This window comes from Bos javanicus, chromosome 8 (assembly GCF_032452875.1).
Source record: "Bos javanicus breed banteng chromosome 8, ARS-OSU_banteng_1.0, whole genome shotgun sequence".
Lineage (NCBI taxonomy): Eukaryota > Metazoa > Chordata > Mammalia > Artiodactyla > Bovidae > Bos > Bos javanicus.
The window spans coordinates 29566317-29591089 of record NC_083875.1 but is presented as its reverse complement, the minus strand read 5'-3'; the positions used below and the strand labels follow the sequence as shown (position 1 = coordinate 29591089).

Here is a 24773-nt window from a genome sequence, read left to right as displayed (position 1 = left end):
TTCGAATCTGTCTTAACATCTGCCCAGTTCCCTCCCTGATTAATGATTTAAGCAAAATTTTTAACCTCTGTTCATGTCTACATCTGTGTGAGTCATAATTTTACCCTTTTTAGAAAATCATGTAAACTACTTGTGATTGATAGAAAGTCCGCCCTTTAAAACAAGAGCCATCTCTGAAGTGTTGCAGAGAAGCCAATTCGGACTCCATGTTGGAAACTGTTTCTTTGACTTGCTTTTTCATTGTTTTTGTTATTATAATCATACATAGTAGCCTGCCTCAGAGGACCCTGCCCCTCTGCCTGACTGTAAACTAAAGAGCCTTTGTTCAGCTCATAGAGAGATAATCTGACACTGCCCACCTGTGAATAGAAGGGATTTAACACACTCTTTCCAAAGGCTGACCCTTCCAGTTTTGCAAAACTGAAGATTCTTTTTACTTTACTTCTTCACTGTCTCTCCCTCTACATTCTGTCCTTTGACTTTAGTTCCTCATAGGCTTCTCTCTTTCTCTCCCAGATTTAATTAAAAAGAACCTGGCATCTAGGCTCCAAAAAGATGGTTACTTTGAGACACTAATCTGCCATCTCCTCGGTCAGCTGGCTTTCTGAATAGTCATTCTTGCCTCAACACCTTGTCTCTCAGAGTCCCTGGCCTGTCAAAGCAAGCAGAGTTAGCTTGGACCGGGTATCAAAATGTTTTGTGTAACAAAACAAGTATTTCTTAACAAGAAAATATCTCAGTAAGGAAACAAGCAGTACAATGTTTCATTTCAATGGGCAAAAGTTGAACTTCTGAGCAACCAGTGCTCTCCATATTCATTTTTTAAGGAAGAAAACAAAATCCCACTTCAGTTACTCATCTTCCAGAAGCAGGTTCTGAAATTGCTACAGGGAACCACCCACTCTCTGCCCCCAGGGCTTCTCGTGGCTGGTTCCCTCTTGTTGTTCAGATCTCAGGTCAAAAAGCAGGGAATCAGAGTGCCTTGCTGATCCCAGCCCATCTCATCTCACTGTTCCGTTTGCTCCATACCATTTATTACCATCCAAAACATCTTGTGCCTATATTTGTAGACCTGTTGTCTTTGGCTATCTTTTCTCTCTAGGATAGAAATGCAAGGAGGTTGTTTTCATCGCCGCTGCACCCCGAGGGCCTTTGCTTGTACCTAGAACATAGTAAATCTCAGTAAGTAAGTGTTGTTGACTCAGTAAGTATTGCTGAGTGGACAGGTGAGGGGAATAGAAATGCTGCTCTGGGCAGAAACAAAATTCCTCACGCATGGGACCCGAAAGCATCTCTCTTCCAGGGCGGTGCAGACAGGAGACAAGCTCTAGGAAAAGGAGTGAGCTGCGGAGCTCAGAAATTGCGATGGTTAATTTTATCCATCAATTTGCATGAGTAAAGGATGTCTAGATAGCTGGTCCAATACTACTTCTGTGTCTGTGAGAGCGATTCTGAAAGAGATCAGCCTTAGAACTGGTGAACTGAGTAAAGCAGATGGGCTTCCCCGACGTAGGTGGGCATCAGTCAACCTGCTGAGAGCCAAGACAGAACAACAATGGCAGAGGAAGGATGAATTCGCGATCTCTTCCCTCTCTGAGCTGGGACATCTGTCTTCTGCTCTCCTGTGCTCCTGGTTCCCAGCTCGTCGGGCTTGGCTGAACTGCACCCTGGCTTTCCTGGTTCTGAAGTTTGCAGACAGCAGGTCCCAGGACTTCTTGGCCTTGATAACCCCACGAGCCAATTCCCATAATACATCAATCTCTTCCCCTCTCCCTCGACCTCTCTGTCTCTTGATACAGCTCTCCTATTGGTCTTGTTTCTCTGAGAAACCTCATAGTAACAAACCTCTCAGGAAGAGTCTTCACAAGTAAGTTGCTTAGCACCTCCAGTATGAGTCCACCACAGAATTTTGTCAGTGTTACTTCCTCAACATCTCTTGGATTCATCCTGTGACACCTCCACTATCTGGCAGTGAGCAGTCATTTGCTGCCTAGGGTCTACAGACGTATCTCTTCCCTCACTTTCTCTCCCCACCTTCCCTCCCTCCCAATTAAATCTCTACCTAAAATTCATTCAACTAACATTACAGACTTCTAACTATGCACCAGGCACTCTTCTAGGTTTTAGAATACAACACTGAGCAAGACCCACAGGATTCCTGACTGTGGAAGCACTGTCATTCTCCTGAGGAGGGACAGCACACTGAAGGAGACCAGTAACGAAGATGATCTCAGCCTGCAATAAGTCATCTGGAAAAGAAACTGCTTGGGGAAGCAGGCGGGATGAGGCTCAACATTAGAGAGGATGGTCATGGAAAGCTCTCAAAGAGGGGACATCGAGGGCTACAGAGTGAAAGCAGACGTGGGAATATGTAGGTTGAGGGGGAAAGAGAGATTCTAAACTGGGCATGTGGTGAGCGTGGCAGACAGTGAGACGAAATGAGGATAGAAATCAGGCAGAAACCAGAAGCCACAGGGGCAGAGAAGATGGATTTTACTCTAAGAGCAAACGGCAATTTTTAGCTCTGAAATCCCCACTCCCTTTCTCATCACACCTCCCCTTCAACCAGTAGGTTTCCCAGCGTACCTGTCACCTGTTCTCTTAATTCCACTCCCACCAGTTCTCTCGGTACAGCTCATCTTTTGTTACCAGGAAATGGGCTGGAAACAGATACTGGTCCCTGTGCCATACAAACCACCACCTGTGCATCTCAGCTGGCCACACTGGCCCCTGGGGGGATGTATTTGCAAGCCCTGCTTAGAGGGAGAAACAAACGCAGGTGTTTGGCACCTCCCAACACAATGAACTCCACCCTTCTTAGTGCTTTACTAACCTGTTCAGATGAAACTAAGCCTCCTTCCCCTCCAGAATATCAGTCCTACCCTGTGATCTACGAGGAATGACCAAGACAGCAAGTGTAACTGCGACTAGAACTTCTCAAAGACATCTCGGGGTCAGTGGTTCTGTCCATTTCCGCCACCACCACAGTAGCTGAGAGCTTCATCACATAAAGTCTGAATTCTGAAATAGTCTCTAAAAATCCCCCGATTCTACTTTGCTTAGGTGGCTCTCAAACTTTAGTGTGCATTCAAGTCACCTGGCAGTACGGGTAAAGAACCCGCCCGCCAATGCAGGAGACCTAAGAGATGCGAGTTCAATCCCTGGGTCAGGAAGATGCCTGGGAGGAAGAAAAGGCAACCCACTCCAGGATTCTGCCTGGAGAATCCCATGGACAGAGGAGCTTGGCAGGCTATAAGCCCAGGGGTTGAAAAGAGTCAGACATAGTCAGACAAAGTGACTTTGTACACACACAGCTCACCAGAGGGCTTGTTAAAAGATACTGCTCAGCCTCACCACCAGAGTTTCTGACTCAGTAGGCCTGTGGAGGACCCAGCAAGTTCCCAGACAATACTATTCTGCTTTAATTCACCCAGGATACCACTCTCAGACTATTCTTCCTAAAACAGATATTCAGTCATACCTCAAGGGGCTGCTCATACTTATCACATAAAGTTCAAACCCTTCTGCCCAGCCCACCACACCTGTCCAATTGGACTAGAGTGACAACTGAAAGTGAAAGTGAAGTCTCTCAGTCGTGTCCAACTCTTTGCGACCCCGTGGACTGTTGCCCACCAGGCTCCTCCATCCATGGAATTCTCCAGGCAATAATACTGGAGTGGGTTGCCATTTCCTTCTCCAGGGGATCTTCCTGACCCAGGGATCGAACCCAGGTCTCCCGCATTGCAGGCAGATGCTTTAACCTCTGAGCCACACTATTTAAAAACAGCCATGTATCTCCAGCAAGCTTATGACCATGGCATCCTCCTCCTCAAGCCTGATGTGTGATGTAAAGAAAACCCCTGGGCTGGAAATCAGAAGTCATCATGGTCATTCTCAAGCTGTAACTTTCCGAAAGTCACTTCATAACTGCTTCTGTGTGCCCACAGATTTGAAGCGATGACCACAAAACTTAACAAATGTCTGAAACTTTTGTTACCAGTGCCCTTAAGGACACAGATTACTAACTCGAACTCAAAGAATTTCAGAGTTGCAAGACATTTCAGTTAGCCATGCGCTCCTCTGAGCATCAGGATCCTTCTTCGGAAATCCTTCCTGGCTCTTTCAAAGTGAAGTACAATCAAAAGAAACCACAGTTGTCAATGCATTTTGTGCGACTAAACAAATGAGAGGAAATATAACCAGGGAGGCAAACGGGCTCATTAAAGATGCTCTGGCCAGGAAATGAGAAGACAGAGCACCAGGATACAATTCAACACTTCGTGGCTGTGGCACCTTGGGTATGTCACCTGTCATCCAGGACTGCTGGCTCATGAAATAGAGACTAAACTCCCTCCTTGACTACCACACGGCTTGGTATGGAGGAGCAATACACTGGCAGTTGGTAGAACAAATAGTCACATGAGGAATAAGTACTACATGAGGTAAGGTACTATTATTTCCTAAGAGGTCTAACTACCCACGTACTTGCTCAATTTTGGAACACTGCTCAGCTTTGCAGATGTCCCTCTGGGCTGTTTCACAATAAATTTACAAGTACTTGTTTTTACAAATGCATTAGAAAACCTGTTGATTAAAAGGCAGAGTAGGAGTTTTCATTAATTTTTTTTAAAGAAAAATCTTAATTTTTAAATGAAACCTATGAATGCAATTGGAGAAGGAAATGGCAACTCACTCCAGTACTCTTGCCTGGAAAATCCCATGGATGGAGGAGCCTGGTAGGCTACAGTCCCTGGGGTCACAAAGAGTCCCGACACGACTGAGCAACTTCACTTTCACTTTTCATGAATGCAATACTTGAACACACCTTTACTCTATTTCTTACACTTCCCTTCTGTTTCTTCCTTTATAGATCTTTAACTTCTTCCTCTCTGCCCCCTTTCCAACTCAGAAACATGAACAAACCTCACTCATCTCTACTTAAAAATTAGCAAAAAAGATTACTTTTTCTTGATTTTGTTTTACTCCTGAACCTCTCCCACTCTTTCTCTTCATGGACAAGAGCTTCAAAAAGGAGGTGATTCTCACTTTCCCTACTTCTCCCCTCCAGTTCATCTTCAGCCACTACAGCCTTGCTCCTGCCGCATTTCCTTGAAACCGTCGAAGCTAAAGGTCTCTGATGACCTAACTACAAACACAAAAGACGCTTTCCAGTCTGTATCCATATAGACCTCTTTGCAGACCTTATTCCAGAACTCACCTCTCCCCAACCCACTGCCCATAGTGCAGCCACCATCTCATGGAATCTTCCTGTCCCACAAACCTCCACAGCTCAGCATGCTATCATTCCATTAGCTGTTCTTTCATTGTCTGTATTCACGGGGCTCCTTTCTCCACTCTCCTATGTTTCACTCTCTCTTGGAAAGAGCACGTACAGTTCATGCCTTCAACAGCTACATGTATGTTGAAAATTCCCAGTCTACTGATCCAGCCCTGATCTCTTATATCTCTGACTGCTACATATACCCTTTATTCGTCATTGCTTTCAGTAATACTTTTTTTAATTTATTTTATCTCAGCTTTCAAACTCAGCACTATACACGTTGAAGCAGTGGTTACCTAGGAAACTATTGGATCTGTTGGAGAACAATTATGAGGGAGGAATACATATTTCTGAAGATGGCTCAGATTTCCATGAACAGAGACATATGAAATAAAACAGCAATGTGGAAAATAAATGCCTTCAGATCCTAAGAAGTTATTTTCAACTCCAGCTCCATTCCTCAATCCTTAGAATATTGCACTCCTTTCTTATATTGTGGGGGTTGAGTCCTAAGAAAAACGGCCAAGTCCACAAGTATTGTGAAAACACTCAAAAATAGCTGAAATTTCAAATGGAAAATCTAAAATGCTGACGATGTGCTATATAATTTAAAGTTTAGTAAGCATGTAAGGACAGATGGAAAGCATTCTTTCATGGTACTAAAGCCTTAAAAGAGTTGTCTTAATAACCAATAAAGGAGCAACTTACATATGCAAAAACAGACAGCTGACTAAAATAATTCTAAAATGGACAGGGAGGAATAGTACTTAATAATCTAATATGATATTACAAAACATATTCAGTGGAAAGGAAAAATGTCATGATATGCTTAAAAAAGGTAACCAAAGAGTAAAATTAACATGATCCCAATTCATAAAAAATTATTAATAATATCTCTATATATGAAGAGAAAAAGAAAGAATACACACCAAAAAAAGTTATGGTGATGGTAATACATATTTTATCTCTTCTTTGTGCTTTTCTATATTTACTGAATTTTCTCTGATAATTTCTTAAAATGCCCTTTTAAGTCAAAGTTACAAGAAGAATATAATAAGAAAAATAATCAAAATATTTGATGAAAAACGTGTGACCACACCTATATCCAGCAGCACATGCCTACTGGATATAGCAATGAAATACACCAAAATTCTAACAGTCTGTATTAAAGTGTTCATAATTCTTTCCTCCGTCTTCCCCTCCACCTTCCCAGATGCCTGGCAATATGGTTATATTATTTTACAATAAAATTAATAGTTAAACATTTTTAAGATAAAAAAGGCCCAAAAGGGAGTTGTGACCCAAGAGGTAAATCTGGTTTTGTTTCAGCTTTTACGTAACAGGGCCATCTACTCACTAAATGCCTTAGCATAGCTGTCCTCTTCCTTTTTGGCACCAGGGACAGGTTTCCGGGAAAAGTTTTTCCACAGATGACTAGGGGAGGTGTTGGAATGATTCTCACAAGGTTCGCGTAGGGTTTGTGCTCCTATGAGAATCTAATGCTGCTGCTGACCTGCAGGAAGTGGCGCTCAGGCAGTGATGCAAGCCCCGGAGCGCGGCTGTAAATACAGATGAAGCTTCGCCCATTCACCCACTGCTCACCTCCTACTATATGGCCTGGTCCTAACAGGCCATGGACTGGTACCGGTCCGTGACCCCACCGTTGGGGACCCCTGCCTGAGCAGCTCAGAGAAGCCTTCCCTAATTTGTAAAATGAGCACTACACCTGCCCAGACCTCTCCCCACCTTGCGTGTGCAGGCTAAGTCGCTTCAGTTGTGTCCGATTCTTTGCGACACCATTCGTATTGTAACATCAACATCACAATTTACCAAAAGGTTGGAGTGCTCTCCCCAGTCCCCCAGGACACCCACACCCTCTTCCTGACCTTTTCACATTAGATGTCCGGGGCTGTCCCGGTGCCTGTTTTGAATCAAATGATGAGAAGTGCTGGCTGCTTGTTGCCATATCCACACGAGAAGGCCTGTTGATAAAAAAAGGCAGTGAGGTTTTTGTTTCTTTGTCTTACAGGAAAAATCTACATATATTCAAGAACACGACACAATCCCTTCAGTTATTTATAATATCTCATCTCCATTTCTTTTCAATTTTGCAAATCAAATAGCAAAATCTATTCAGTTACAAAGTGAATATTCCTGAAATACAGCCCCTATAAAATAAATTTATTTTTCTTTTCATTCCAGTCTAACAAAAAAGAAATTCATAAAATCGCCCCCTCTCAAAACTCTCCACCCAAACGTAACATTGTAGCTTGTATATATCCTTCCAAATCTTTCCCCATGTATATCTATGTATATATCTCTAGTTTTCTTAATTGAAATGGAATATTATTGTAGGGGAGGAAAGAGTTTCCATCAACTGTCTTAGGGTCCCTGGCTGGGTCTATAAATCAAACTGACAAAGACAGATCAACAAGACAAAAGCATAAAAATGTGACGTTATACACATACATGTGAATCTCCAGAAGAGACTGAAGAAGACCCAAAAAGTGACCACAACAGAAATCTTTTATACTTTGCAGACAAAGAAACAATATATTTGTGAAGAACTGGCAGGACAAATGGTAAAGGGCTAGGAGTAAATGGTAAAGATGTAACTAGGAAGACAAGGGTGAATTTAACAAAGTCTGTCTGCAGACTCTCTAAGCTGTAAGAGTCTGTCTTCAGTAAAAAGAGAATTTAGATCCTACGTTTGGGCAGAAAGAGGGAATTTTTTCAGTTTTTACTGCTTCTTAACTGGCTTCAACTCAAAATAATGTTTATGTCAAAGAGGCATACACATTTCGGGATAACATATTTGGTTTCCTTCATTATATGCTTAATTTATCCTGAATCCTTTCTTCCCAACACAGAGTTGCTCTACCATGGTTACTGTCCATACAGCAATCTACTGAAAAGAGGTAACATAATTTGTTACCCATCCCTCATTTTGAGGCATGTTCAGTTCAGTTCAGTTCAGTTCAGTCACTCGGTCGTGTCCGACTCTTTGCGACCCCATGAATCGCAGCACCCCAGGCCTCCCTGTCCATCACCAACTCCCGGAGTTCACTCAGACTCGTGTCCATCGAGTCAGTGATGCCATCCAGCCATCTCATCCTCTGTCGTCCCCTTCTCCTCCTGCCCCCAATCCCTCCCAGCATCAGAGTCTTTTCCAATGAGTCAACTCTTCGCATGAGGTGGCCAAAGTACTGGAGTTTCAGCTTTAGCATCATTCCTTCCAAAGAAATCCCAGGGCTGATCTTCAGAATGGACTGGTTGGATCTCCTTGCAGTCCAAGGGACTCTCAAGAGTCTTCTCCAACACCACAGTTCCAAAGCATCAATTCTTTGGCATTCAGCCTTCTTCACAGTCCAACTCTCACATCCATACATGACCACAGGAAAAACCACAGCCTTGACTAGACGGACCTTTGTTGGCAAAGTGATGTCTCTGCTTTTGAATATGCTGTCCAGGTTGGTCATAACTTTCCTTCCAAGGAGGAAGCGTCTTTTAATTTCATGGCTACAGTCACCATCCGCAGTGATTTTGGAGCCCAAAAAAACAAAGTCTGACACTGATTCCACTGTTTCCCCATCTATTTCCCATGAAGTGATGGGACCGGATGCCATGATCTTCGTTTTCTGAATGTTGAGCTTTAAGCCAACTTTTTCACTCTCCTCTTTCACTTTCATCAAGAGGCTTTTTAGTTCCTCTTCACTTTCTGCCATAAGGCTGGTGTCATCTGCATATCTGAGGTTATTGATATTTCTCCCAAAACCTTGATTCCAGCTGGTGTTTCTTCCAGTCCAGCGTTTCTCATGATGTACTCTGCATAGAAGTTAAATAAGCAGGGTGACAATATACAGCCTTGACGTACTCCTTTTCCTATTTGGAACCAGTCTGTTGTCCCATGTCCAGTTCTAACTGTTGCTTCCTGACCTGCATACATATTTCTCAAGAGGCAGGTCAGGTGGTCTGGTATTCCCATCTCTTTCAGAATTTTCCACAGTTTATTGTGATCCACACAGTCAAAGGCTTTGGCATAGTCAATAAAGCAGAAACAGATGTTTTTCTGGAACTCTCTTGCTTTTTCCATGATCCAGCGGATGTTGGCAATTTGATCTCTGGTTCCTCTGCCTTTTCTAAAACCAGCTTGAACATCAGGAAATTCATGGTTCACATATTGCTGAAGCCTGGCTTGGAGAATTTTGAGCATTACTTTACTAGCATGTGAGATGAGTGCAATTGTGCGGAGGCATGTTAGTTGCTCCCAATATTTCACAACTACAAACAATACTAAATTAAGCCCCTTTACTCACTTTCCTGATTATTTCTTAAGGATAAATTCTGGAGGTAAAAGGCGTGCATTTTGTAAAATATCTTACATTTAAAAAATTGCCTATTTCCCATTATATATACCCCACAGAGTGTTGAGGTAACACAGAAGATGTGGAGACCAATCTGGTTTGCAGTCTTAGGCCATCCTTTGACCCACAAATACCCTCACAGACACACAAGGAGGCAAGTCCACTGGAGAGAAGGAACCTTCCACAGAGCTTAAGAATAAGTCCTGCCCCATGTATAATAGAATCTCCAACCTCCCATTGACGATTCACCTTAACTGTACACAAGCTGTAGAGCAGAGAGGAAACAGTTACTGACCATTCCTTTAGGAAAGCTTTTTCTTTCTGTGTTTTTAATTCTAAAATGTCAATGCCCTTATTGTAGATTAAGTAGAGTTTAATTATATTCTACCTTCTGACTTCCAATACCCAGTAATATTTTATATCCAACATTCATCTTTTCTTGAACATATCAAGTTCCCTACATTTTATACATCAAATTAGAGGAAATCAAGGTTCTTTTTACTAGGGTGGCTAGCTGTGGGTGCTGAGAGACAATAAAATGTCAAGGATAAGAGGAAATGTATCTTAAAGGAAGGTTATTTTCCATCACAAGAACTTTTTACCAGGAGAATCGAGGAAGTGCTAAGCCCTCAGATAAACCAGACTCCAGGGCAGTGACTGGCATCTCTGTTTACAAGCAAGGAAGTAGAAAAGACAGATTCAAAGGACTTTTGGACCATTCTTGCCTATCTGTTCCCTTATAGGTTCATTTATAAGGGCTAGAAAAGCACGTTCTTTAAAATGTACATTAAAATGCCCCCCCGTTTGTCATCTGCCTTATCTTTAACTTTCTCCCCAATATTGAAATTTTTATTTAATCAAAACTAGTCAGTTCCTTTAATATTTCTGATTTTCAAGGCATACTTAGAAAAACTTTCCCTCCACAAAGATTATATAACATAATTTTCCATGCTGTTTACTTTCTAAATATTTAATGTGTTGATCCATTCATAATTTAAGTATATGCTATAAGATAATGTGTGCATTTTTTTTATTCTTTTGCCATTTTTTCCAAGATAATTTTTAAAAGCCCGTATCTTTACCCCAACAACTTGACATACTATAAATATACATATAAAACACTGAATTAATTAAGTCCTGTTAAAATCAAGTCTGCTGTGCCAGGTAAAGGTTGCACATTTCAAAGCTATAATTATAGCATCTTTATCAAGCACAAAAACATTTGAATTTATCAGAACTTAGTAATTATTAAAAACAATACTAGGGTTTTTTTTATTTCTCTGAGGTACAAGAGTTTAGTTTTTTATGCATATATATATATATATATATGTATGTATGTATATGAAGTCCCAGACATTCTACAGTATTTTAAAATTTATATTAATAACAATAAGGACATCATGCTACAGATTTTTTTAAATAATTGTATTTTAGATCTAATTCACTCATTTAAAATACTATCTAGTATTTTATCAAAAATCTATTTTTCCTTTTTCATGAGAAATGCTTCAGATACATGGAGAAAATGGTTTAACATGCAGGTATATCTCAAATCCACTTGGTGTACAGTGTGATCTAAATTTAAGTATTTCCCCTATGGATAGGCAATTATCCCAACAGTAATGAATAACTTGTCTTTCAGCTATTCACTGGATTCTAAATAATACAAAAGAAAGACTGTATGCCTGCTCAATCAAGCATTGAGGTAAGCTCAGTTGTATGCCTACTATTTTAGAGCACAAATAGGCCCACCCAAGGAATATTTCATTTTGTAAGGGATATACCTTTGTTTGATTTGTTACTTTCTATACATTAGGGTCTATATTTTGTAAAATAATATGTTAATTTGTAGATTTTTTTTGGTCTGACACATATGCAAATACTTTGATAAGGTTATGGCTTTTTTGCCTTGTAGGAAATTAATCAGTTTTGTATATTTGTATATAACAAATCTTATTCAAACATTCTTTCTTCAGTTCCCCCAAATGCTCTTGGAAAAATTTTAACCATCTTGCTGATTTTGTCATGATCAGTAAATCTTTGACATGTGTTCATGCTATACTCATCACACTCCGACCTACTGAATGACTCTGCAATCTCTAACCCAGGGCAAGTTTTCATACATGCATAAAGCAGTTTCAGGCACTCTTTTGATCCATTTACATATTCGCCTCTGTTTGCACCAGTCACACAATTTTCATTTTCATGGCTTGGTCTTGGGATGCTATTGCAATTTCATTCTTATTTACAAATTTTAGAATCAGTTATTGTAAAGTTACAAGAGAAGTCTGCTGAGTTTTCAGTGGGACATGATTTCATTTTCAGAGATTTTACCTAGAACTGCTATCTTTACAATATTATATTTTCATACCTATACACATTTATCCAAGTCTTCTCTTATTTTCTTCAATAAAGGAAGGAAATATACATAAGACACTGCACTAAGGTACATGCACCCTTGCAAAGATGCCATGCTAGATGTTCCTTATGTTGCTTTAGTTTTAGAATGTGTACCACCAAAGTAAGGACAGTTATTAAAAACTGAACAGAATGACTTGCCTGTTCCACTTTTGAGCAAAACCTAGATGTTATGCTCAGATGTTAGAAAAAATGTATTTTTAGCTAAAGAAAAATCTTGCTATTTGGTTTATAGAGGTTAAGGAAAAAATCATATATTTCATTTACACTATTACTATGCTAGAAAATATGTCCTTATCTTGCCCTGATTTTCCGCTTTGTTTTTAAATGGCTGTATTGAGACATTATTCACAGACCACTCAATTCACTCATTTGAAGTACACAGTCAATTGTTTTTAATATTCATAGATAGTATATCACTTTAATCATTATCTAATTTACATTTTGTCATCCAAAAGATACTCTATATCCATTAGTAATCACTTCCCATTTCTCTCTACCTCTAGTCCTAAGAAACCACTAATTTACTTTCTACATGTATAAATTTGCCTTTTCTGGACATTTTATATTAATGATATTAAGTAATATGGTCTTTCACGATTAGCTTTTTTCACAGAGCATAAGGTTTTCAAGATTCACTTGTGTTGTTGTTATGTATGTCATTCTTTTTATTGCCAAATAATAATCCATTGCTATAGATATAACACACTTCACTTGTCATTTCATTATTTGATAGGTATATGGGTATATTTCTACTTTTGGGCTATTATAAATAATGCTGCTATTAACATTCATGTATGAGCTCTTGTGTGGACGTGTATTTCATCTAGGAGTGGAATTGCTGAATCACTTGATAATTCTACATTTGATACTTTTGAGAGCTGTCAGGCCATTTTCTAAAATGACTATGTCATTTTACATTCTTACCAATAACATATGAAGCTTTCAATTTCTCCATATCTTGGACAACACTTGTTACTGTCCATCTTAGGGTGTATTATAGTGTTAGGTAGTTAGAAAAAGGAGTCCAAAATGGCAGTGGCTAAAAGACCAAGGGAAAAGCCTATGAAAAGGGAAAAAAAGAAAAATCGGAGAACCTCAGGAGAAACAAACGCCCTCTTCCTGGCTAGCCCTAATTTGCATAGGGCAGGCTTGCAGGGAGGAGACAAAATGTATAAAAAGAGGGAACCAGGCCAGGTTGGGGCTTCTTCTTTGGAGTCCACCTGCCTTCATGCCTCCAGCATGTAGTATCCTTTGTTGCCGAATAAAACCCTAAGCTGTAATCGAGCTGTAACACTGGTCTGCAATTTCAAATCTTCGTTGCGCAAAGACAGAACTGAGGAAATTACACACTCTCCCAACAATAGAACCTTGTGATTTTGACTTGCATTTGCCTAATGACTAATGATACTGAGTATCTGTTTGAGTACATATTGACCTTTGGAGAAATGTCTGTTCAGGTTCTTTGGCCATTTTTTAATTGGGTTATCTGTCTTTTTATTACTGAGCTTTATATTGCTTTAATTTTTAATCTCTTGGTAGAACTAGTCTCAAATGAAAAGGTGTATGCTTACAAGTTCATTGTTTATACTTTTTCTCTCATTCAAATCACAATTAGAAGAATCAAGTCAAAAATTTCCCCCAATAAATCCAACACAATGGGCTATGTTCCTGCACAACGAAATAAAAGCGAGTCCATTTTAAAAAGAAAAAATGAAATAAAATTTCAAAAGCTAATAAAATGGCACGATACCCTTGAAGCTTTTTCATCAAAGTTAAAATCTCTTTAGGGGACAAGAGGAATGAATGAAGAAAGACTAACAGATATGCTCTGGGAGGCACCATTTATATAATATAACCTACAGTCTGAATCCACTCCAGTATTCTTGCCTGGAGAATCCCCATGGACAGAAAAGCCTGGGAAGCTACAGTCCATGAGGCCACAAAGAGACACGACTGAGCCACTAAACACAACACAAGCACAGTCTGAATGGTACCCACTGGAGTTATGAGCACAGGACTCCAGTGGACACCACCACCAGATTTGCAGTTTATCTATTGCTTAATATTATTGACCATATAACCCAACTTATCTTAATAAAGAAAACTGCTCATCAGACCAAATTCTGTCCTATGGATGATGTTTTCAAATAGCCATCCTCATGGCCAGTGATCAGAGGAAAAGGAGAGGTGTTACTTCTGCTTCTGGGAGAGAAAGAACAGCCCAGAAACTACCAGGCACTCCACTCCCCAAAACACATGTTACTGTCAACTTCACCCCCAACCCTGTCACCAACACTGTCACAATCAAAGGAAAGAAATTTCAACATTTTTTTGCCATACTAGTCCTGACCTTTGGAGAAGGCAATGGCAACCCCCTCCAGTACTCTTGCCTGGCAAATCCTATGGATGGAGGAGCCTGGTAGGCTGCAGTTCATGGGGTCGCTAGGAGTCGGCCACGACTGAGCAACTTCACTTTCACTTTTCACTTTCATGCATTGGAGAAGGAAATGGCAACCCACTCTAGTGTTCTTGTCTGGAGAATCCCAGGGACGGGGAGCCTGGTGGGCTGCTGTCTCTGGGGTCGCACAGAGTCGGACACGACTGAAGCGACTTAGCAGCAGCAGCAGCAACAGTCCTGACCTTTAGAGGGAAGCCCTAAAACTCTAAAAAAAGGCCAAAAAGAAAGCATCAATGTAGAATATAATTATTCTATTAGGTGAGAGACTAGTAGATTTATAAACTAGATAAACTACCCTAAAATAATACATGCTTAGACTTATTACAAAAGCTTCCTCAATCAAAATTATAAACCTTCATATCATCTGAAGAACTTGGGTGGTTTTTGTATTCTTTGTGCTTTTCCATAAAAGGAAGAACTCAGGGAGCTTAACCTGGAAGAAAGAAGACTTAGAGGAGAGCAGAGAAGAAGAAAGAACACAAGGGCTATTTCCAGACACTTCTATCCCTTGTTCAATTGGAAGGTTACAATTCATCCTTCCAGACCAGCGGTTCCAAACCTTTTTGGTGCCAGGGACCAGTTTCATGGAAGACAATTTTTACATGGACCTGGTGTGGGGGGATGGTGTCAGCACAATTCAAGCACTTATATTTATTGTGCACTTTATTTCTAACCTTAATGCCACCACTGATCTGACAGGAGGTGCCAGATCCATGGCCAGGCAGTTGGGAACTCATGTTCTAGACCACCTTTTCTGGAGCTGTATCTTACTTCCAAAGGATTCAGAAAAATACATAACAATGTGTATCCAGAGACAGAATAAAACACAAATGTGGCAAAATGCTAAAAAAGAGATTCAGGGTGGACAGAAGTTCTCTGTATGATTCTCGTACCTTTTCTCAAAGTATAGAGATACTGCAAAATAAAGGTGTTTTTAAAAAGACAGCTCTGGTGACAAAGGGCAGAGAACAGGGATCAAATGGGAGTGGGCACTAGCCTCTGGCCTCTGTGGACCAGCTGGCAGCAGTGGAGAATGCCAAGCGCTCAGGGTCATGGGCGCACCGACAGGTCCAGCCATCACAGGTAACTCAGGGGCAGGCACAGCAAGGACAGAGGTTACTGCAAAAATGACCGATGAGACGCTCAACCAGAGAGCAACACCCGGACTGGGCTCCATCCCTGTGTCTTCCTCCTGGCCCCAGAGGCCATCTGGGAAGCAGGGGAAGGAGGGGGAACCTTTGGGGCAGGAGATGTCAGCCTGATGCAGAGTTTAAATTTTCACTTGCATGGGCATTTACCTCCCCTACTCCATCAGGAAAACCTGAGAGTCTCCCAAAGAGGCTGTCTGAATGTTGAACAGATGATGTCATCTTTAACTGACAACTTAATGTTTTTTTTTCTCATGCTCAAGGGAGATGAGAGTTCCAAAGCAAAGTGAGGACAGTTGAAAAGGATGAAAATTCATTTTTGGATGCAAGATTAAGCGTGCCCAGATCCTACTCACTGAAAAAAATGGAAGGTGGGACTTACTGTCTCTTTAGAAAATAGAAAGAACCCCAACAGATGCTGTTTTTCTTGCCCACAGTCCCAGCAGGTCACGGACAGAGCCGGAAGCTAAACCCAGACCCTGCCATCTTTTCAACGTGGTTTCCTCAGGCAAAGCAAACTGTACTCCTCCACTCTATTCAAAACAAATAACAACAGGATATTAGTTGGCAAGAGACAGATACAGCTCCTATTTCATTCTGCTGGTTTTCTTTACTGATTTTTTTCAAACTTAAGTGAAAATTCCTGCCCTACTGGAGGGTTCTCTTATTTCTAGTGGAAAACTTCTACCAAATCTGTTAGTGATCCTTCTTCAGTTCCCTACTGCAGTGTGATTTAGGAGAAAGCATGCTGGACACACGCAGAATGCTGGGTTCTGTTCCAGGTGTGCAGGCAATGAGATTTTGGGTCAGTCGCTCACCTCTGCCAGGGGCTGGGAGGGGCAGCCTGGGGAGAGGGAGGTGGAAGCAAGCGGGGTGGAAGGGCTACTATTTGATGCACACAGAGGTTCAGTTTTACAACATGAAAAGAGTTGCAGAGATGGACAGTGGTGATGGCTGCACCACATTATGAACATACTTAATACTACTGAAGCAGTGGTTATGACGGAAAAGTGTATGTTACATGTATTTTACAGCAATTAAAAAAATGAGGGAAAAAAACTGCACATATACACAAAAGCTGGAAGTGGGCTAAAAATTCCTTGGTCCTGTTTACCTCACAGGGATGTTCCAAGGAAGCAATGCATTCCACTTTGCAAAATCACTTTTTAAATTGAAAGATGACATAAACGTGGTCTGATGCTGTTAAAAGAGTTAAGTGATTGGGGCCAAGAACTCCCCATTAGACAGACCACTGCACTCCTGCTACTCAGCAGTCTGAGCTTCCCCATAGGGACAGCCAGAGGCCACTCAGCAGCACTCTGCCATTTTCCTCAGTCCCTCCAAGTAGGGATGCAGAGCTTCTCAGGACACAGAGCAAATGCAGGTTTCTAGCATGATGCTAAATGAGGATAACTTTACCATTTCTTTTCAAACACTACCTAAAACACAGAGAAAAAAAAAACCTTTCTAAAACACAAAGATGAAACAAGTTTGCCTTTCATTTAGCTCATGATCCATGAGAGAAAGAAAAATCCATCACTACCCGAAAGTACCCAAAAGTTTTCCAGGCTAGAGAACATGTCTCTCCTCTGGGTTTCATGGTCAAAATTTAAAACTCATCACAGTATGATGAGTGGTCTACTTTTCAGCTGTTGTGAGTAGATGATGAGCTTTTTAAGGACAGGAATTCTCTTAGTCCAGAGAAGTTCAATCAATTTTGATTGAATGAATGATATTTGTATTGATTCTATATGTGTATTAGCACCCTTGTGCCAAATACAGTCTCAATTCTTGGTATTTTATGCCACATATGTAAACCATGCAAAGCACCCATGATTATATGATCATAGAGTCCTCATTCATAAGCAAGCAACTATCAGTAAATATTAGGGCTTCCCCCACATACATCTGGGCTTTCCTGATGGCTCAGCAGTGAAGAATCCACCTACAATGTAGGAGATGCAAGAGACGTGGGTTCAATCCTTGGGTCAGGAAGATCCCCTGCAGGAGGAAACAGCAACCCTCTTCAGTATTCTTGCCTGGAAAATCCTATGGACAGAGGAGCCTGGTGGGCTATCATCCATGGGGTCACAAAGAGTCAGACACGACTGAGCAAGTAAGCATGCACGCACATACATCTATCAGATTAGACAAGCAAAACAGAAGGGGAAACATAAATACACAAGTAATTAAGTGCCAAAGTTTAATTTTCTTTAACTCTTCAATGTACAGCTGTTTTTATAGTTGATCTACTGTATATATCCAGCCTGTGGTACCACGTGGGCACATACAATGGTTTGTTATACAGGAATGCTATCACCAAAAAAAAATAATAATAATAATAATAACCTACACTAATATTAAAGAGTTGTGACGGCATATAAATGCTACGTATTAAGGCCTGATTTGCTGACTCATGGAAAAGGTTCAAGTTCTGCCACATCCACCAACTAAGAAGATAATGACTATAGCCCCAGACCACAAGAGAAATTCAAATCTTGGTCCCATATTTTCCTGCTTTCTAAAATACAGCATCTGTGATGACCTGAAATAAGATATTCTATAACCCACTAATCTAAAACGATCACCAAAGAAATCCAGTCATACCAGTTGAATGGTCATGAAAGACTTTCCACACCTGTGAACTGATGAAATAGCAAAAGAAAAACAAGCTATGTATGAAATCCATGCCAATCTCATGTCCACATAATTTGCCCATAGGTGAGTCCTGCCCTTTCGAAACTAAGCCAAAGACATAAGTGTAAATTTAGTTGAAAAGTAGAAAGCAAGTCAAAACAACAGGAAAATCTCAGCCTGAGGTCAAAAAACCTAAGCATTTTTCATGACACACATCTGCAGAATACATTGAAATTTCATTTACAAAAAGGGAGGGGGGCTGCCTACATTCCCTCAATCAACCCAAGATTAAGAAACACAATAAAACAGATCTGCCAACTTTCAGCATGATGGAGTCATGGTCAGCACCTTGGATGACTTGTGGACAACTGATTTAACCTATGCACCTCACTCCTCTCATCAGTAAAAGGGGAAATTAATTAACACAGTAGTTGTTTAAGATCCAAAACAGACTCACCATGGGTACTGGGCCTGACACAGAAGACATTTTAAGAACAATCTAGCCTATTTCTTTGCCATTTCTAGCCTATTTCTTTAAGATATGAACATAATGACACAGCAAAGAACTGCTAAACCTCCCTCAATGCTTTGTTCAGGAAATCACATAGAGTCTCAAAATGCCTTATCTCACGATAGGCCTCAGAGACTTCTGCTAGTCAAATGAGAGATTTGGTGCAAAAAAATGGGAGATGAAAACTATATACAAGTCACAAGTGAGTGATATGTTTATTCATAAGTTACTGGGTTGGAAATCAAAATATGCCTCCATAAAAACAATGATTGATATATATCTATACCAATATATATCTCTATGTATGTGTTAAACATGTGTGTATATATATATACATATATACACAAATTTATGTACATATATATAGCATAAATCTCTATATACATTCATATGTACAGGCACACAAATATGTTAAATTCTCAACCTAAGCCATCAAAGCCTATTTAAGCCCTAAATTATTAACAACTGACCAAAGTCTTAGAGCCAGGAGCAAGGTGACTCCACTGCTCATACTTTAGTGACATTTCAGTGGCTCATCACTGTCCTTGCCACAGCTTCTTGGCAATGTCCCTTGGCACCTGTCTTTCACTAACCAGCCTATCCTCACTAGAACTGCAGGGAGCCCAAGCTTCTTGACAAACCCTGAAGAGATCGTAGTGAAGGGGATCAGAGTATGTCACCCCAAAATGTCATTTTCACATAAAGAGTATTTCAAGTTGAAGGCAACTAGCTCTCTGCTCCCCTCCTTTCTTTATAAAATTAGGGCATCAATTTCTTTTTATTAAAGATGTTTCCCTCTCCCACACTAGGTAGAAAACTAGTCCAGAGATAACTCTTAACCACCTGAGAGGACTCTTATCTGTGTGTCTGCCTGCATGCATGCTGAGTTGCTTCAGTCAAGTCCAACTCTTTGTGACCCTATGGATTGCAGCCCACCAGGTTCCTCTGTCCGTGGGATTCTCCAGGCAAAAATACTGGAGCGGGTTGTCATGCCCTCCTCCAGGGGTCTTCCTGATCCAGGAATCGAACCACCGTCTCTTATGTCTCCTGAACTGGCAGGCAGGTTCTTTACCAGTAGTGCCACCCAGGAAGCCCCTTATCTGCATGAAAACCTTACTAAACGATTCTTGTTTAGCATACATCTTCTAGTCATCTTCCCATAACTTACCCACATCCAGTAGCCCCCCAAATCCTCTTCTTTTATTTAGCCTCTTCACACTTCATCATCCTTTGTTTAAATGATATGTTTCCAATTCCAACCACCTCCTTAAGGCACATTTCTTGGTGAACTTTCATATGTATGTATGCAGTTAAACTTGTTTTTCTCTTCTCTTCCTAACCTGTCTTTTGTCCATTTAATTTATAGGCCCCAAGTATCCCCAAGGGGATAAAGGAGAAAACTTTCCTTTCTTGCAATGGTCTCTCACATCTCAGGGACTTGGGCATAATAAATGCTGCTGCTATACCTGATTGCCACCAGTACCTAACAACATCAGCCTCAATTCAGACATCGCCCTCCTCCAGAAAGCTCCCTGAACTCCTGCCATCACCCAGACTTGAGTCAGTCGTCCCTCATCTTTGCTCCCACAGAACACTGACGTTCTCCATACTATAAAATCTATCCCATTACATCACAATAACAGAGTTCCTTGTCTGTATCCCCCAATAAACTGTAAGTGCCTAAATGAATATTAATAAGTCAAAACATCTGCCTTATTTATTTATTTACTTAAGTCCTGACTAGCTCACTCTCAAGTAATAACCCTCTGACAACACAGGGAGACCTCTGAACCCAGGCTGCCAGGGATTCTTCTTCAGAGTCAAGGCCAGCCAAACTCTTCACAGGTTCAGGTTCTTACTCTTTTTATTTTTTGTTTTGTCAAGTTGGCTGGTTGGTTTGTGTTTGTTGTGTGCTCTTGATTCTGGTTTTGATTTCTTAGTATATGTCTTCCATGACACTATAATGGAATGAATCGTGGTTAAGAAATCTAGCTACTGGCCCCATTTTAACTACTATATGATCTCTATCTTTGCTCCCCCATCTGTAAGTTGAGGGGATAGTCTAAGAGTGGTTCCTAAACCTCACTGCTCACAGTCCTGAGGGATGCCTGTAACAAAAACTGTTCTCTGTCTAGCACAGGGAACTCTACTCAGTGCTCTGTGGTGACCTAAATCAGAAGGAAATCCAAAAAAGAGGGGATATAGGTAGACATATAGCTGATTCACTTTGTTGTACAGCAGAAACTAAAACAGCATTGTAAAGCAACTAGACTTCAATAAAAAATAAATACATAAAAGTAAAATTAAACACTATTCTCCCTCTAGAGCTCAGGTAACTCTGATGAGCGGCCAGGTTTGGAGACCACTGGAAGGGGCAGAGATTTGAAATCAAGTCACATCTGGGGCCGAGTTCTAATTCCTCCACTCACTTCCTGTGTGACCTTTAGCAAATTACTTAACTTCATCTCCGTTTACTTGCATGTCAGAGCACAGATAGTAAGTAGTTTACAGGACTGAAGGGAAGGAAGATTAAGGTACAAAAGAAGAGTACCAGCTCGTGGCTGGCCCACTGCAGATGCTCAGTAAACAGTAATGACACCCCTCCACGCCTCCTGTGCATTCTCATAGCATCCAATCATTTCTCTGTCATGGCCTCTAAGAGTTTCCAGAGAGCAAGGCACCTCTGTTTTATTCTCCATCCCATCCCCAGTGCCCAACACAGTGCCTATGACACTGCCCAATATTATTCAATAAATATTCATTCAATTAGTGAATCAGTAACATATCAGAATATACTAACATAACTGATTTCCCTCCCTTTCTCAATAGACTAAACTGTGAGCTCCTCCAAAGCTGGAACTATTCCTTGTTTACTGATCTAAAACTCAGTACTTAATATAGTGCCTATTACATGCTTGTTGAACTAATTATTTTCAAAGTCTCTTTCTAGGTCAAGCGTACCAAGGATCTGTGGCTCCAGAAGATCTGAGACAGAATTAGTTGCAAGTGTTTTATGTCTTTTATATATTTGGCTGCAAAGTACCAAAACTTCTACAGTTGAAAAATCAGCACACATATAATGAAATAATTATGCACTTTCTGAAGGTTCCCCTCACCTGCTACCAGTATCTGCTCCATGAGGGCAGATATAATACCTCGTTCAGCATCATGTTCCCAGAGCCTAATAAGAGCTTTGTGACAAATATAAACATTTGTTGAATGAATGAATATAAGTTCTTTGCCAGTCTAGGTAAGGCAGAATTTCCTATTTTTAGGACTCTTTCCTTATTGAATTCAAAGTTGCTGCATTTAGGAATGACGAAATGTTCAAAAATAAGAACAGCAGATGTTTCATCTCTGGGTGGTAGAGAATTTCTTTTTTAAAATCCTTGATTTATTTTACTCTGCAGAAAATCAACCAAAACACTAGCACCCAAAAAACTCACATAATAAATCACCTTAAGTCAAATATATTCTGCATCTAAAGATGACTATTACCAGTTGGTATTTTAAAGTATTATGACTATTGAGCTCTGAACTTAACTTTGAGAAATCGCTTTAGCTAATGTGATTTTAAAATAAAAGAATGAGATCCGAAACCAAATGATATGAATCAGATCACTAAAATAATAAGACTTTCATGTAACAAAGATTAATCAAGAACATACGGGGGTTATTATGAAAATCAAAATTTTACCTCTGTCCTTACAAAAGATTCAAAATTGATTCAATAAAAATTCAGCAAGGATACCATTGTAGCCTCCAGTGAATTCCAAAGAGGGAAAGTGGGACATAATGACTAAGGACAGATGTTTAGACTAAAGGGTCTGCGTCACCAGAAAAAAAATGGCACCGATTCAAATGCACAATTAGAAAAGGATGGTCAGGCAAAGGTCACTTTGGGGTAACTCCCATTTATTGCGATCTGCTACAAAGAGACAGAGGGAACCCCACACAGCATGGAGAGAGGTGAGGTCTATGACTATCTCCGGAGGCTATTCTGCCAGCATGCCACAGTACTTAATTTTTCTTTAAGATTTTAATCACCCTAACAAAACAAAAACGCACCACGAAGCCAACAAAGGACAGAAGACAAACACAACGAATACACAGTAAACGAATACAAAGTAAGCCGTCATCATCTTTCCATTGTTCTGCAGCCTCACGCACACCTTGCAAGAGCAGTAAACCAGCCATAGCATCCTTCTCAGCAGCAAGATTCGCTATTTTCTCCCATTTCAGCACTTGCTCTCAGGAACTTCAGAAAAACAGACACAGGGGGTCCAGGCTGGGGAGCAGGGGGAGCCCTGGCAGGCTTGACACGAAGGCTTTAATGAAGACAACATCAACTAACAAAAACTGCTAGCCTCCAGTGAAATTTCACTCTGATTTTTTTTAATCGCCATAGCTTTCCTTAAATTAAATCCTCACAGATCCAAAGAGAATGCTGCAATCATACCCCCCAGAAACAGCTAAATAAATGCAACATACTTACAGGTTTAGAGCGGCTGTAACTTTGAAGAAATGAATATAGAAGCCTTTTCCTCTCTCCTACCAGATTTTTTTTAAAGCCAATGGAAAGAAGAGACAGTTCTCAATTTAAAAGGCAAAAAAATCCTCAAATTCTGATTTATGTCTTGGTCTCCTGTGAGACTCTCAATTAATAAGCGTAAGAAAAGAAGTTGCCCGGCTGTTGACAGCATCCCCGAGCTTCCCAGGGCAGAATTTAAGACATGTCAGTTAAAAGTGGCAGCTACACTCACTGCCGAAAGCTGACGCTCCTGCAGGAAAGGATGCCGGGAGATTTTTTTTCCCCCAATCTCTGCTGCAGCCTAATTCTAATCCATCACTATTTAATTATCCTAGAGAAACAAGCAAGAAAAATACAAATGGCCTGGATTTATAAAATCTACAAGGTCTTTTAATGATTTTTCACCTAATCCAGGGACTCACTGCTATCTAAAGAGGGTTAGGTGAAGAATAAAATGAGTTACCTCTTTTGTTTTAAGGAAAATGTAAAAGCAGGCTGATGCACCCATGTTAGACTTGGATTTAATATCCTATTGACTATTTTAAAACACTAAATAAGGGAAAGTCAAGTTCTCTTAAGTTTTTAGTCTGATGAATTAAATGTGCAAAAGTTAAATTAGTGAAGTGAATGAAATATACATATGACCTAACAGTCATTTCAATATAGATGGGAGCTGCACTTTAAAATCAATATTAGATAAAGAATATTTGAATTGGTTTTGATGAAACTAAAAAAAAAAAAAATAATAAAGTAAGCTTAGAGATGGTCAGTGACTTGGCAACTTGTCTTGCCTGATGGGCACTTATACATACTAGAACCGGACTGTTTCTGTGATGGGGCTCACAATTCAATCTGATTATAAAAGTATCAGGTAATGTGTTCTGATGTTTTCTGACTGTAAAATAAACTCCTTACAGAGAACTGGAAACAAAGAAGGAAATTAAAACCAGCAGTAATCTCGAACTAGAGATAGCCAACTGTTAATACTTTACTTCTAGTCTTCTTTCTCCATTTCTTTCTCTTTTTTTTAATTACTATTGTTTTACACTTTGTATACTACCTTTTTCACAGAGATTATGTTATGATTATTTACCTATCAATGTGACTCATTTCTGAAAGTGCTCAAGAAAGCTGACATAGGCAGTGACAGACAGTCAACATGCATTTATGCACCTACTATAGGCTGAGCATGGAAGACAGGATCAAACAGAGCATGTGTGGTCCCTACTCCGCTGAAACTCTCAACCCAGCAAGGAAGCCATATACTCCTCAAATAGTCACAAATGTGATAGGTACTATACTTCAGAGGAGACCTACAGGACTCTTTAGAAATATGTAAGAGACCTGGGCTTGCAAAGCTCAGGATTTGTCAAGGAAGGGCAAGCCCAGATGCAAAATCATCAGTATAGTATATTTCACATC

At 40.3% G+C, this 24773-nt stretch overlaps 1 protein-coding gene across 5 annotated transcripts in view; it reads right to left on the bottom strand.

Moving 5' to 3' along the window:
• TTC39B (tetratricopeptide repeat domain 39B) overlaps positions 1–24773 on the bottom strand; it is a 154961-nt gene that overhangs the window by 63045 nt on the left and 67143 nt on the right. For 4 of the 5 annotated variants that reach the window (XM_061425255.1, XM_061425256.1, XM_061425254.1 and 1 more), the window contains one exon: positions 7168–7263. In XM_061425255.1, the coding sequence (XP_061281239.1) occupies positions 7168–7263 (96 nt within the window). Of the gene's footprint in view, positions 1–7167; positions 7264–23315; positions 23899–24773 lie in introns of those variants that run through there. The other variant, XM_061425257.1, reaches the window with a different exon arrangement.